Source organism: Pseudorca crassidens, chromosome 6 (genome assembly GCF_039906515.1).
Source record: "Pseudorca crassidens isolate mPseCra1 chromosome 6, mPseCra1.hap1, whole genome shotgun sequence".
Taxonomy (NCBI): domain Eukaryota; kingdom Metazoa; phylum Chordata; class Mammalia; order Artiodactyla; family Delphinidae; genus Pseudorca; species Pseudorca crassidens.
In genome coordinates this window covers 6,721,106-6,733,992 of record NC_090301.1, presented here as the reverse complement: position 1 = coordinate 6,733,992, position 12,887 = coordinate 6,721,106, and the positions used below count along the sequence as shown (strand labels likewise).

The following is a 12,887-nucleotide window of genomic DNA, read 5'->3' as shown; positions in this document are numbered from 1 at the left end:
GTAGGCAATATAAGAGTATATGACATGCAAAGAAACAGGACATAACCAAGAGATGACAGTCAATTCACAACAGAAAAAAAAAGGTAATAACTACAGACCCAGAAATAATCCAGATGTTATAAGAGTAAACAGCTAATGAAATATGTAAATTTACAGGAAAGGATGTACAGAGTAGGTTCAAATGGGGAATTTCAGCAGAGAAACGGGCATGTTAAATAAGAGCTAAGAAAAAATTCTACAGCTGAATAACACAATATCTGAAACGAAAAAATTCATTAATTCATTGGCTGGGTTTAACAGAAGACTGGATACAGTAGGAGAAAGAATCAATGAACATGAAGACAGATCAATGGAAATTATCCAAATTGAGGGTGAGGGGGAAAAAAAAAACAACTCCTGCTAGAATATCTAAGACCAGTGAGGAAATACTGAATGGTCCAATATATATGTAACTGTAATTTCTGAAGAAGAGAGAGATAATGGGGCATAAAAACAAATTGAAAATATAATGGCCAAAACTGAAGAAAGATTTCAAGCCACAGATGAAAAAAATCTTAGAAAATACAAAGCAAATAAACACAAAGAACACCATACTGAGACACACTGTTATTAAATTGCTAAAAACCAAAGATAAAGAGATTATCTTAAAAGTAGACAAAAAAAAAGATACATTACATTTAAGTAACACTGACTTCTTAACCAAAATAAAGGAAGCCAAAACATAATAAAATGACATCTTTAAAGTCCTGAAAAAACCAATAAGAGCTGTTAACCTAGAATTCTGTATCCAGGACTTCCCTGGTGGTGCAGGAGCCTGCCAATGCAGGGGACACAGGTTCGATCCCTGGTCCGGGAAGATCCCACGTGCCATGGAGCAACTAAGCCTGTGCGCCACAACTACTGAGCCTGTGCTCTAGAGCCCACGAGCCACAACTACTGAGCCCGTGTGCCATAACTACTGAAGCCCGCGTGCCATAACTACTGAAGCCCACGCGCCTAGAGCCCGTGCTCCGCAACAAGAGAAGCCATTGCAATAAGAAGCCTGCACACCACCATGAAGAGTAGCCCCCACTCGACCCAACTAGAGAAAGCCCATGTGCAGCAACAAAGACCCAATGCAACCAAAAATAAATAGTTTTTTAAAAAGAAAAAAAGAATTCTATATCCAGCAAAAATACCACTTAAACAAATGAATGCAAGATAAAAACTTCAGACAAACAAAAGCTGAGAATATTTTTGCCAGCAGTTCTGGATGCCCAAGAACCACTAAAGGAAGTTCTCTAGGTTGAAGGGAAATGATATTAGATGCAAACCTGGACATGCAAGAAGGAGCAATGAACACCAGAATGGATAAAATAAAACATGATTTTTTCATTAATTTCTTTAAAAGTTGCTTAAATGTTTAAAGTAAACATACATACATACATACACACACACACGGTGAATTTACATATAATAGTAAAATATAAGACAACAGCAGAAAAGGATGGAAGTCGGGAAATGGAATTATGCTACTGTACCTTGTACATCTTACCTTGTACGTGAAGTGTTACAGTATTGTTCTGTAATTTATAATATTAACTTATGTACAGTGTAATCCCTAGAGTAAAAAAGTTAAAGTAGTACAGCTAAAAAGTCAACAGAGGAGACAAAAATCAAACACTAAAAATTATTTGATTAATCCAAAGGTATGAAAGACAGAAAGAAAGAAAGGCAAGAAAGACAGGAGAAGCAAATAAAAAACAAATGGCTACATGATAAATTCAAACTCAACCACACAAGTTAATACATTAAAAATAAATGGGGGCTTCCCTGGTGGCGCAGTGGTTAAGAATCCGCCTGCCAATGCAGGGGACACAGGTTCAATTCCTGGTCTGGGAAGATCCCACATGCCATGGAGCAACTAAGCCCGTGCGCCACAACTACTGAGCCTGTGCTCTAAAGCCCGTGAGCTACAATGACCTAGCCCGCGTGCCACAACTACTGAGCCCGCGTGCCTAGAGCCTGTGCTCCCCAACAAGAGAGGCCACTGCGATGAGAAGCCCACGCATTGCAACAAAGAGCAGCCTCCGCTCACTGCAACTAGAGAAAGCCCACATGCAGCAAAGACCCAATGCAGCCAAAAATAAATAAATTTTTTTAAAAATTAATAAAAAAATAAACGTACTGAACATTCTAATTTAAAGGAAGAGACTGTCAAACTCTATCATTTGATAGAAAACAGATGAACAACAGAGAAAAACAACAAATGCAAAGCTGTTTCTTTGAGAAGTTTAATAACCTTGGACTTCCCTGGTGGTGCAATGGTTAAGAATCCGCCTGCCAATGCAGGGGACATGGGTTCGAGCCCCGGTCTTGGAAGGTCCCACATGCCGTGGAGTAACTAAGCCTGTGCGCCACAACTACTGAGTCTGCGCTCTAGAGCCCACGAGCCACAACTACTGAGCCCGTGTGCAACAACTACTTAAGGCCGTGCGCCTAGAGCCCGTGCTCCACAAAAGAAGCCACTGCAATAAGAAGTCTGTGCACCGCGATAAAGAGTAGCCCCTGCTCACTGCAACTAGAAAGCCTGCTTGCAGCAACAAAGACCCAACACAGCCAAAAGTTAAATTAACTAATTAATTATTTTTAAAAAAGAAAAGTATAATAACCTTGACAAATCCCTAGCAAGACTGATGCAAAAGAAACCTAAGAAACACAAATTACCAATATCAGAAATGAAATAGGGTCCTACAGGTCCTACAGAAATTGAAAGGATAATATGGTAATATTTCAAACAACTTTATACTAAGAAATTTGACACTTTGAGAACAAATTCCTTAAAAATCACAATTTTCCAAAATAAGCAGGAACCAACTTCATACTGTTTACAAGAGACACACTTGCATTAGAAAGCTTGTATGTTACATTAATACCAGATAAGGTAGATGTGAAGGTAAGGACTATTAGCAGAGATAAAGGAAGGGCATATGTCAAGAGGCCATTAACAATCCAAAATGTGTATGCAACTAATAATATATCTTCAAGATACATGAAGCAAAACTGTCAACAGTAAAAGGACGAAAGGGCAAAGGTACAATTAGAGTTGGAGATTTAAAACTACTCTCTCAGTAACTGATACAACAAAAAGACAGAAAAATTAGTTAAGAATAGGGATGAAATAAAGAATGTTATTAACCAATTTGACCTAGCTGACATTTATGAAATACTATACCCAACAAATGCAGAAAATTAATAACTTTACTGGTGAATAGAAACATTCAGCAAGACAGACCATATCCTGAGGCATGAAACAAGTCTCAAAAAATTCAGAGTAAGTGAAATCATAGAGAGCATGTTTTCAGAGTAAAATGGAATTAGACATCAATTTATAGATATAACAAAAAGATAACTAGAAATTCCCCCAATATTTGGAAATTAAGCAATCCACCTCCAAAAACCTCATGGGTCAATAAAAGAATCAGAAGGAAAAATTACAAAATATTTTGAATGGAAAGATAATAATAACATGTCAAATTTAGCTACAGCTAAATTAGCGCTAAGAAGGAAATCATAGATTTAAAAGCATGAATTAAAAGGCAGGTTTAGGGCTTCCCTGGTGGCGCAGTGGTTAAGAATCTGCCTGCCAATGCAGGGGACACGGGTTTGAGCCCTGGTCTGGGAAGATCCCACGTGCCGTGGAGCAACTAGGCCTGTGAGCCACACTACTGAGCCTGCATGTCTGGAGCCTGTGCTCTGCAACGGGAGAGGCCATGACAATGAGAGGCCCGTGCAGCGTGATGAAGAGCGGCCCCTGCTCGCCGCAAAAGCTTTCTCGCCGAGAAAGCCCTCTCACAGAAACGAAGACCCAACACAGCCAAAAAATAAATAAATAAATTTATTAAAAAAAAAAAATTTTTAAAGGCAGGTTTAAAAAACAACTGAGATACCAACCCAAGAAGCTAGAAAAAGATGATTAAATTAAATCCCAAAGGTAAAAGGAAGGAAATAATTAAAAACAAGAGCAGAAATCAATGAAGTAGAAAACAGATTAGTAGAGAAAAATCAATAAAGGAAAAAAGTTGTTTTTTGAAAAGCTTAATAAACTTGATAAGCCCTAAGCAAGACTTATGAAAAACAAAAGTAAGCAAACACAAATTATTAATATCAGGAATTAAAAAGAGGAAATTTAGGTCCTACAGACACTAGAAAAGATAATATGAGACATTTTGAATAGCTTCATGCCAATAAATTTGACACCACAGATAAAAGGACAAATTCTTTAAAAAATATAATTTTCCAAAATAATTCAAGAAATAAAAAATCTAAAACAACTCTACAAATAAAGAAATCAAAACTATAATTTAAAAACCTTGCCATAAAAAAATTCCAGGTCTAACTAGCTTCACCAAACATTTAAGAAAGAAATAATAATCTATCTCAGAGAAATCCTTTCCAAGAATATAAAAAAGGGAACATTTCCTAACTTCTTCTGAGTCCTGCATAACCCTGATACTGAAACCTGACAAAGATATTACAGAGAAAGAAACTTAAAGACCCATATCTCTCACAGACACAAAATCCTTAGGAAAATATGAGCCAAATGCATACAGCAATGCATACAAGTACGTCACGACCAAGTGTGCTTTACCCCAGAAATGTAAGGTTTGCGTTCACACTGAAAAGGTCAGTCAACAGAATTCACCACATTAACTGAATAAAAGAGAACAGCCATGTGATCACATCGATAAATGTAAACAAAACAGCGTGTGATAAAATCCAACCTCTATTCAAGATAAAACTATCAGCTGCTTATATCACACCCGAAAGGAATCCGGGTTCACTGTGATAATGGACATAAGACTTTTGGCCTTCCTATGAACAAATACTCTACATGTGTCCTCCTGCACTTCACGTGGCTGCTGGGCAAGACTAGTGGGACAGGGTTCAATACTGGAAGAAAAGCTGCAGTATTTAGTGGGGAAGTCCTGCCACTTAGAGCCCGTCCAGCCCATGAATGGGTGGGCCATGAGTGGTCTCATAAATATAAAGGCTTTGAACCTCTCTTTTCAAGAGAAAAAAAAAAAGAAAGAAAGAGAGAGATTCCAACTATATGCCATTCTGGAAGAGGCAAAACTATGGAGACAATAAAAATACCAGTGGCTGCCAGGAGTTTGGGGGAGAGGGGTGATGAATACACAGAGTACAGTTTTTTAGTGCAGAGAAAATACTTTGTATGACATTATAACAATGGATATATGTCAGTATACTTTTGTCCAAACCTACAGAATGTACCATACTATCTACTCCATTAGAATGAACCTTAGGTGAACTGTGGACTTTGGCAATTATGATGTGTCAATGTAGTTCATCCTTGGTTTAGGGTAAAAAAAAGAAACACACCACCCTGATGAGTGATACTGATAACACCTGCGCATGTATGTGGGAAGGGGGTATACGGGAAATTTCTGTACCTTCTTGTTAATTTTGTTGTAAACCTAAAACTACTCAAAAAAAAGTCTTAAAAAAAAGAACATTCAGTGTTAGGATAGGTATTTTTGGCAAGACTCATTTCAGTTATACACATATGTATACAAGTTATATACGTGTGTGTTGGTTGGATTGTGATGTAAGATGCATTTTTTAGGTCAAAAAAAGTTTGCAAGCCATTGTAGTTAAGTTATATTGGCAAATAAAAGCACAAATTAACCTCAAAGAAAAAAGACATAAGACTATCAGTCAACTATAAGTACAAGCTAACTTCCTCAAATTTATGAAGGATATTTTTATTTAAAAACAAAACAAGACAAAAAAGTCCCTGCACAGCTGATAACATACTTAACAGTAAAATATTGAAACACTAATCCAATCGTTTTAAATGAAAACCTAAGACTGTCTATGAACTCATGGTCATTAATTTCATTTATGAACTGTGGTCTAATTAAAAGGTGAACTTAAACACAGACTATATTGTGTACGCTCTTTGCTTCTACAAGAAATAGCTCCAAAATATTGACTAATTGTTCTGTTGCTTTGCTTGTTTTTAGTCAAGTTTTTGTCTCCCAAGTCTGGCAGTACCAGTTTTTAAACCTAACCTTACAGCCTAGGAAGCCAGATTGCCAAGTTTAGGAGAACTGTGTGTCAAAGAAAGATAAAAGTGAAATTTGGGTGAATACCTGAAGACGTTTCTATAAATAAGATGATAAGCTTTAGGATATGAACTTTGTGACATTTTTTGCTGTTGTGATTAAAAGCCCCTCCTCTATTCTTTTTCTGCTTACTTCTTGATTCTATAAATTACTTAATAATTAACTGAATTCTAATCATTAAACAAAATACTAATTGTATTTCCGTCTAATTTAAATTTCCTTCCCCAAAGAAATTCATGTTGCCAAAATCATAATAAAATTTCCTGGGAACAGGACTTCTTACAAGGATGTCATGTATTACCTTTCGCAGTGGTCCATACTGTTTTCTGTACTTCTTATTCCAAGATATTCCTATCTTTTTCAAGAGTTTCTGGCCCAGCTGATCAACAGGAATTAGATTACTCTCCTCCTTATGACAGAAAAGAAAGTCATTTACGAAAATCTGATAAGATATAACCTCAACACTTATGAGTTCAAGGGACCCAAAAGGATTAATAAATGTGCCTGTAACAGCAAACATGTAAGTGGATTAACCATAATTGTTTCAAAATAAAAAGTTTTTAAAAAAATTAGATTAAGCCTAAGTTTAGAAAACTTGAATTCTGCCACTTTCCATGCGGCAAAATCTAAACATTTCAAGAGCAATATCCAAAGAGTATTCCAAGGTTTGGTAAATCCTGATATTATGTGGGATTTTTAGAAGAAATACTTTAGTGCAAAAAGACTGTCTCTTCTGAATGTTCTGAAGTATAACCAAGTCCTAAAAGGGGGTAAGAACTGACTATTATGGGCTGAAATGTGTCCCTTTACTATCAGAATTCATATGCTGAATTCCTAACCCTCAAAATTTCAACTGTGACTATATTTGGATAGGGCCTTTAAAGAAGTGATTAAGTTAAAATAAGGCCTTTAGGGTGGGCCCTTATCCAATCTGACTGGTGTCCTTATAAGAAGAGGAAATTTGGACACACAAAGACACAGGGATGCGCATGCACATAGAAAAGACCATGTGAGAAAGCAGCAAGGAGGCAGCCATCCGCAAGCCAAGGAGAGAGGCCTCAGAAGAAACCTGCTGACACCTTGATCTGGACTTCCAGCCTCCAGCACTATGAGAAAATAAATTTCTGTTACGTTAGACACCCAGTCTGTGGGATTTTGTTATGGCAGCCCTAGTAGACTGATATAGTGGCCATAGACCAATACTCAACCTAGATCCCTAGTAAGAAATTGAGATAAAAACTGTTTATTAAGAACGAATGAATAAATGAAATGAGACTACCAACCTTACAACAGGGTACGAAGCAAACATTAAAAGTCACATACGTGAGGTATTATCAATATTGGGAATGAAAAAGGGGACATAACTTCAGGTCCTACAGACATTAAAAGGATAATATGGGAAAACAGTAAATTCCAAAACCGTATGTAAAGTAAATCCCAATTCAATTTAAAATAACAATAATAATATCACAAAAAACTTGTAACCCAATCTCAATATATGTATATAAACACAAAGGAAACAGAATGCAAAGAATATATATCAAAGTGTTAACAATGACCGGACATTTGGTTTATTTAAACTTTGTTTCTTTATATACTTTCTAATATTTTCCCCTCAAATTTTCTACTATTCATATGTATTCCTTTTATAACCAGAAAGTCTCCAATAAAAAATTTTTTTAAAAAGACTGTGAACAGTAACAATATCACTTCTGCCAACTGAATCATACATCTGATATACGTACACAAATATAAACATACACACTCTCTCTCTACCTGTAATAAGACTGCTTTTAGAATCATCAATGGATCATCAATCTCTTCATTTTGAAGATCTTCCAAATTCACATCTGGATTACTTTTGTCCTCCTAAGAAAGAAAACAATAAAAAAGGTTCTCTTTTCTGGTAAGCGGCCTGAGGTGACCTCTAAAAATGGTTCACTATTCACCTGACCCAGAAAACCCCACAAAATCATGCAAGAGATTCAAATCTTCGTGTTCACTTTAAGAACACTCATGAAACTGCCCAGGCCGTTAAGGATATGCACATCCGAAAAGCCACTAAGTATCTGAAGGATGTCACTTTAAAGAAGCAGTGTGTGCCATTCCGTCATTACAATGGTGGAGTTGGTAGGTGTGCCCAGGCCAAACAGTGGGGCTGGATGCAGGGTCAGTGGCCCAAAAAGAGTGTTGAATTTCTACTGCACATGCTCAAAAATGCAGAGAGTAACGCTGAATGAACTTAAGGGCTTAGATGTAGATTCTCTGGTCATTGAGCACATCCAGGTGAACAAAGCCCACAAGATGCCACGCAGGACTTACAGAGCTCATGGTCGGATCAACCCATACATGAGCTCTCCCTGCCACACTGAGATGATCCTTACTGAAAAAGAACAGATTATTCCTAAACCAGAAGAGGAGGTTGTCCAGAAGAAACAGATATACCAGAAGAAACTGAAGAAACAAAAACTTATGGCCCAGGAATAAATGCCGCCAAAAAAAATGCAAATAAAAGTTAAAAAAAAAAAGTTTCTATCACTAATCCCTTAAAAAGCAGTTAACGAAATAGGAGTGTTTGTGCCACAGAGGTTTCAAGATGGAGAAATGATGATAAAACATCATAATAATTTGTATATGCTTTGGAATCAGGCAGCCTGGTTTTAAATTTCAACTGTGGTTGAATAATCCTGGACAAATTACCTAATCTCTCTGGCATTATCTGCAAATTGGGATTGTGAGATAAGGAAAGCTTCTAGCACAATACACACAGCGGGTTCCAACATTTTCCCACTAAGCACTACTTTAGCTGCATCCTACAATTTTGATATGTTGTGTTTTCATTATCATTCAGTTCAAAATATTTTCTCGTCTCCACCCAATTTATTCTCACTCACTTATGTTGGCCTAACAAAATCCTACCAACCTCTGCAAGCTCAGCTTAAACATTCCCTCCTATTTTCTTTCTTTCTTTCTTTATTTTTGGCTGCGTTGGGTCTTCGTTGCTGCGCGCGGGCTTTCTCTAGTTGCGGCGAGCCGGGGCTACTCTTCGTTGTGGTGTGCGGGCTTCTCACTGCGGTGGCTTCTCTTATTGTGGAGCACAGGCTCTAGGCGCACGGGCTTCAGTAGCTGTGGCACGCGGGCTCAGAAGTTGTGGCACATGGGCTTAGTTGCTCCGTGGCATGTGGGATCTTCCTGGACCAGGGCTCGAACCCGTGTCCCCTGCATTGGCAGGCAGACTCTAAACCGCTCCACCACCAGGGAAGTCCCTCCCTCCTATTTTCTGATCACCCAAGTTTGCACCCCATCTTATGAAGTTACTTGGAAACATGTCAAAATTCCCCTGATAAGATACTTTTATTATTTCATACATGGCATCTTGCAAAGGTATTTTAAACTGGCTTAAAATCATAAACACAAATAGACCTAAACAGTTAACATAAGACAAAACTAATAAAGAAATATAGAAGAATATGGCAGATGAAATACAACCATCCTGCTGTAAAATTACTAAAAATGCTGGATAAAGTAAAACACACAACAAAAGAAAATCTCTTTTTAAACACATGCCGAACTAGCATGTGGGAAAATCCTCAGAGAACAAGTGACATGAGAGTCCAGGGAAGAAATCCAGAGTTGAGGTCTCCAGCCGCTCAACCTTGCTGACACACAGCTTCCACCTTGATGCTCACACAGGACAGGGTCTGGGAGACAAAGCGTAAGGACCTACCCAAAGTGGGGAGTTGAATGGCTGGTTTTCTAAACAACCAGCTCTCCAATTCTTTGACACCACCTGGCTGTCCGTTAATTCAATTCTGACACTAATGTTGCTAAGTGCCACGAGGCTGCCCCCACTTCAGACACCAGCTGCAAATGGGGTTCCCAGGCTACCTGCACTTCGGCCTGGCTGATCACAAATTCTACAAGCTCCACTTCATGTCTGATAACTTCCTGGAACAGCTCATAGAACTCAGGAACTTATACTCAGGACTAGAGTTTATTACAAAGGATACAAACGAACATCCAGATGAAGGTACACAGGGCAAGGCTGGGGAGGGTCCCGAGGGCAGAAGCCTCTGTCCGCGTGGAGTTGGGGTGGCCACCCTCCCTGCACATGGATGTATTCACCAACCTGGAAACTCCCTTAGTCCTCTTCTTTCAGAGTGTTAATCAAAGTTTCATTATGCAGGCATGATTGATTAAATCATTGGCCCTTGGTGACCAAACTCAATCTCCAGCCCCTGTGCCTCCCTGGGTGAGGGGGTGGGTCTGAAAGTTCCAACCCTCTAATCATGTGGTTGGTTTCTCTGCTGACCAGCCCTCACCCCGCAGGTAACCTCATTAGCATAAACTCAGGTATGGTTGAAAGGGGTTCATTATGAACAAGAAAAGACATGCCTAATCACTCAGGAAATTTCAAGGAGCTCTGTGCCAGGGACCTGGGACAAGGACCAAGTATATATTTTTTATTATACCACAAAGATAGATTCCAGCGGAAAGCTAGAAACCTGAAAGGACTACGCTATCAATAGAAGCATGACCTACCAAAAAATCCACCCCACAACAAAGGACAATGAGAAACTTGCTTGTTTTGACCTTGATACTAGATGAAGGTGGAAAAACATTTCCTCTAATAATCTGTAATCACAAGTAGGTCTTCATGTGGGTTTGTGGCCCAAATTCACATTAGTTGTATGGCTCTAGAACCACCAAGTTTAGATCTTATTTTAAAGGTATTAAAGGTTGGAGGTGACCCCAGGCATGTGGTAGAGACAAATACACATCTTTTGTGGAAGAAGGTACTTTTAACTCAGGCTTCAAATTACTCCTACACCGTGTTCTTACAAAACAAACCAGCCAACCAAGACCACAGTCTAAAATAACAAAATCATAAGGAAACAGAATCAGCAGATAGCCAAAGACCCACAAAGTCTTCAGATACTGCAATTATCAGAGAATAAAACAGTATGCTTAATATGTTTAAAGACATTTATGGCTAAGGAACAAGAGATTTAAAAATGGTAGGGGAGGGTTTCCCTGGTGGCGTAGTGGTTCAGAGTCCGCCTGCCGATGCAAGGGACACGGGTTCATGCCCCGGTCTGGGAAGATCCCACATGCCGCGGAGCGGCTGGGCCCGTGAGCCATGGCCGCTGAGCCTGTGGGTCCGGAGCCTGTGCTCCGCAACGGGAAAGGCCACAGCAGTGAGAGGTCTGCATACCGTGAAAAAAAAAATAATAAAAAATAAAAATGGTAGGAGGGGAGACGCAGGCCGGCATTGCCTAGGGTGTGACACGCTGGTGCAGGTGGCACATGGGCTGGGCCTAGTCCTCCTGCACTCTGCCGGTGTCCAACCTTGGCCTTGTGGGGACAGGCTGGTCCAGGAGGCACCAGTCCCAGGGCTGCCTACTGGGAGCTGTTGTAAAACTTCTTTGTCCCACATCCTCAAATGTGCAAGATGATGCTTGAAGTGATGTCAACCATCAGTGAAGCAAAAGACCCCACTTTGGAAGGCACAGGGCAGGCTCCTCTTTACACCAGATCGAGAGCCACATTTTGAATAGTTAATGACCTCCAGGCAAGAGGCAAGAGATCATCTTCTACTTAGGTTGAGAGAGACTGAGATGTTGGCTTTCACCCAGGGAACATTATGTGGGGTTGGTCATGAAACTTGTTCCTTGCAGACAGCTCCTTGAAAGGGAAGAAGAAATTGCTAAACTATAAGCAGAAAAAACAATACCTGTCTATGTTTAGTGTATCTGGAATCCTTTGTCTCTAGGTATAAGAGATCTCTCAGGATAATGGTAGTAGAGAGACAAGCAGTGTCCATCAGGTGTACCTACTGAAGTTGAAATTCTTAAAGCACTCATCATTATGTGAACACCACAAAGCTCGTGATTCTTAAAGAGCAGAACTAAAAAAAAAAAAAAAAAAAAGGGATGCTTCGTAGAGGCCGTGAATAAGGAAATACACAAGCACAAACAGAAAGCAATCTTCTGATTGTTCTTTAAGCCCCAAGGAAGACCTTGCTAAAGTACCAGAGCTTCAAGACCAGAGAAGCAGTGCAGAGGGCAAAACCAAATGAAAGAATGCCTGCCTGCCCTCTCGAGTTACATAATGGAACCAGGAGAAGAGCTTGGCTGCTGACCATTTCCAAAGAAATGAACACAAAATTGCAGAGAAGTTCAAGGAAGCACAAATCAAAAGGAAGACACAAAGAAAAGAATCATTACTTTTGAGCCACGCTACCTCACCACACAGTGTGAAGCTACCTCTGTGCATGACGTCAATGATAAACTTAAATAGGAAACTGTAAATAAATATTTTATGCCTCAAAATACTGAGGATAAATCCCACCAGCTAGAGAAGTGCCTGAAACCTGACAATGGCTGAGCAAAATTGAAGAAATGTCTGCAGCCAGCATGGAGGAAAGCAGAGACACACTCCCGAGGCGGAAGCTGAACTGACATGGAGCGCAGGGGCACTTTCTAAGGCTGAAGAGAGACAGGGCAACATCAGAAGAAAAGGCTACCACAAATGGAAGCATAAATGGAAGGAAAAAACCAAGAACTACAGTGGAAAAGGCAAAGAGAAAAAAATAAATGAATAACATCATAACTATTTATTAGACCTGTTCGCAAGTTTCTATGAGAATCTAATAAAAGGCTTCAACTTCATCTTTTAGAGAGAATGAAATAAAGTTAAAATAATTGTTTGAAAGGGCTGGGGTGCCCTAGAGGGTAAGGTTCACTACTACAGGACCCT

At 39.3% G+C, this 12,887-nt stretch overlaps 1 protein-coding gene and 1 non-coding gene across 17 annotated transcripts in view; one reads left to right on the top strand and one right to left on the bottom strand.

Moving 5' to 3' along the window:
* The window catches only part of USP40 (ubiquitin specific peptidase 40), a 98,532-nt gene that overhangs the window by 66,335 nt on the left and 19,310 nt on the right, over nucleotides 1-12,887 (bottom strand). For all 16 annotated transcript variants that reach the window (XR_010944168.1, XR_010944169.1, XM_067740165.1 and 13 more), the window contains 2 exons: nucleotides 7,905-7,997; nucleotides 6,430-6,537 (listed from right to left, as the gene is read on the bottom strand). Coding sequence is in view for 14 of the 16 variants with exons in the window: in XM_067740165.1 (XP_067596266.1) it covers nucleotides 6,430-6,537; nucleotides 7,905-7,997 (201 nt within the window). In the remaining 2 variants the exon portion in view is untranslated. The remainder of the gene's footprint in view (nucleotides 1-6,429; nucleotides 6,538-7,904; nucleotides 7,998-12,887) is intronic.
* On the top strand, nucleotides 4,744-4,877 carry LOC137226870 (small nucleolar RNA SNORA11). The gene has a single exon (XR_010944567.1). It is a non-coding gene; the product is annotated as a small nucleolar RNA SNORA11 (small nucleolar RNA).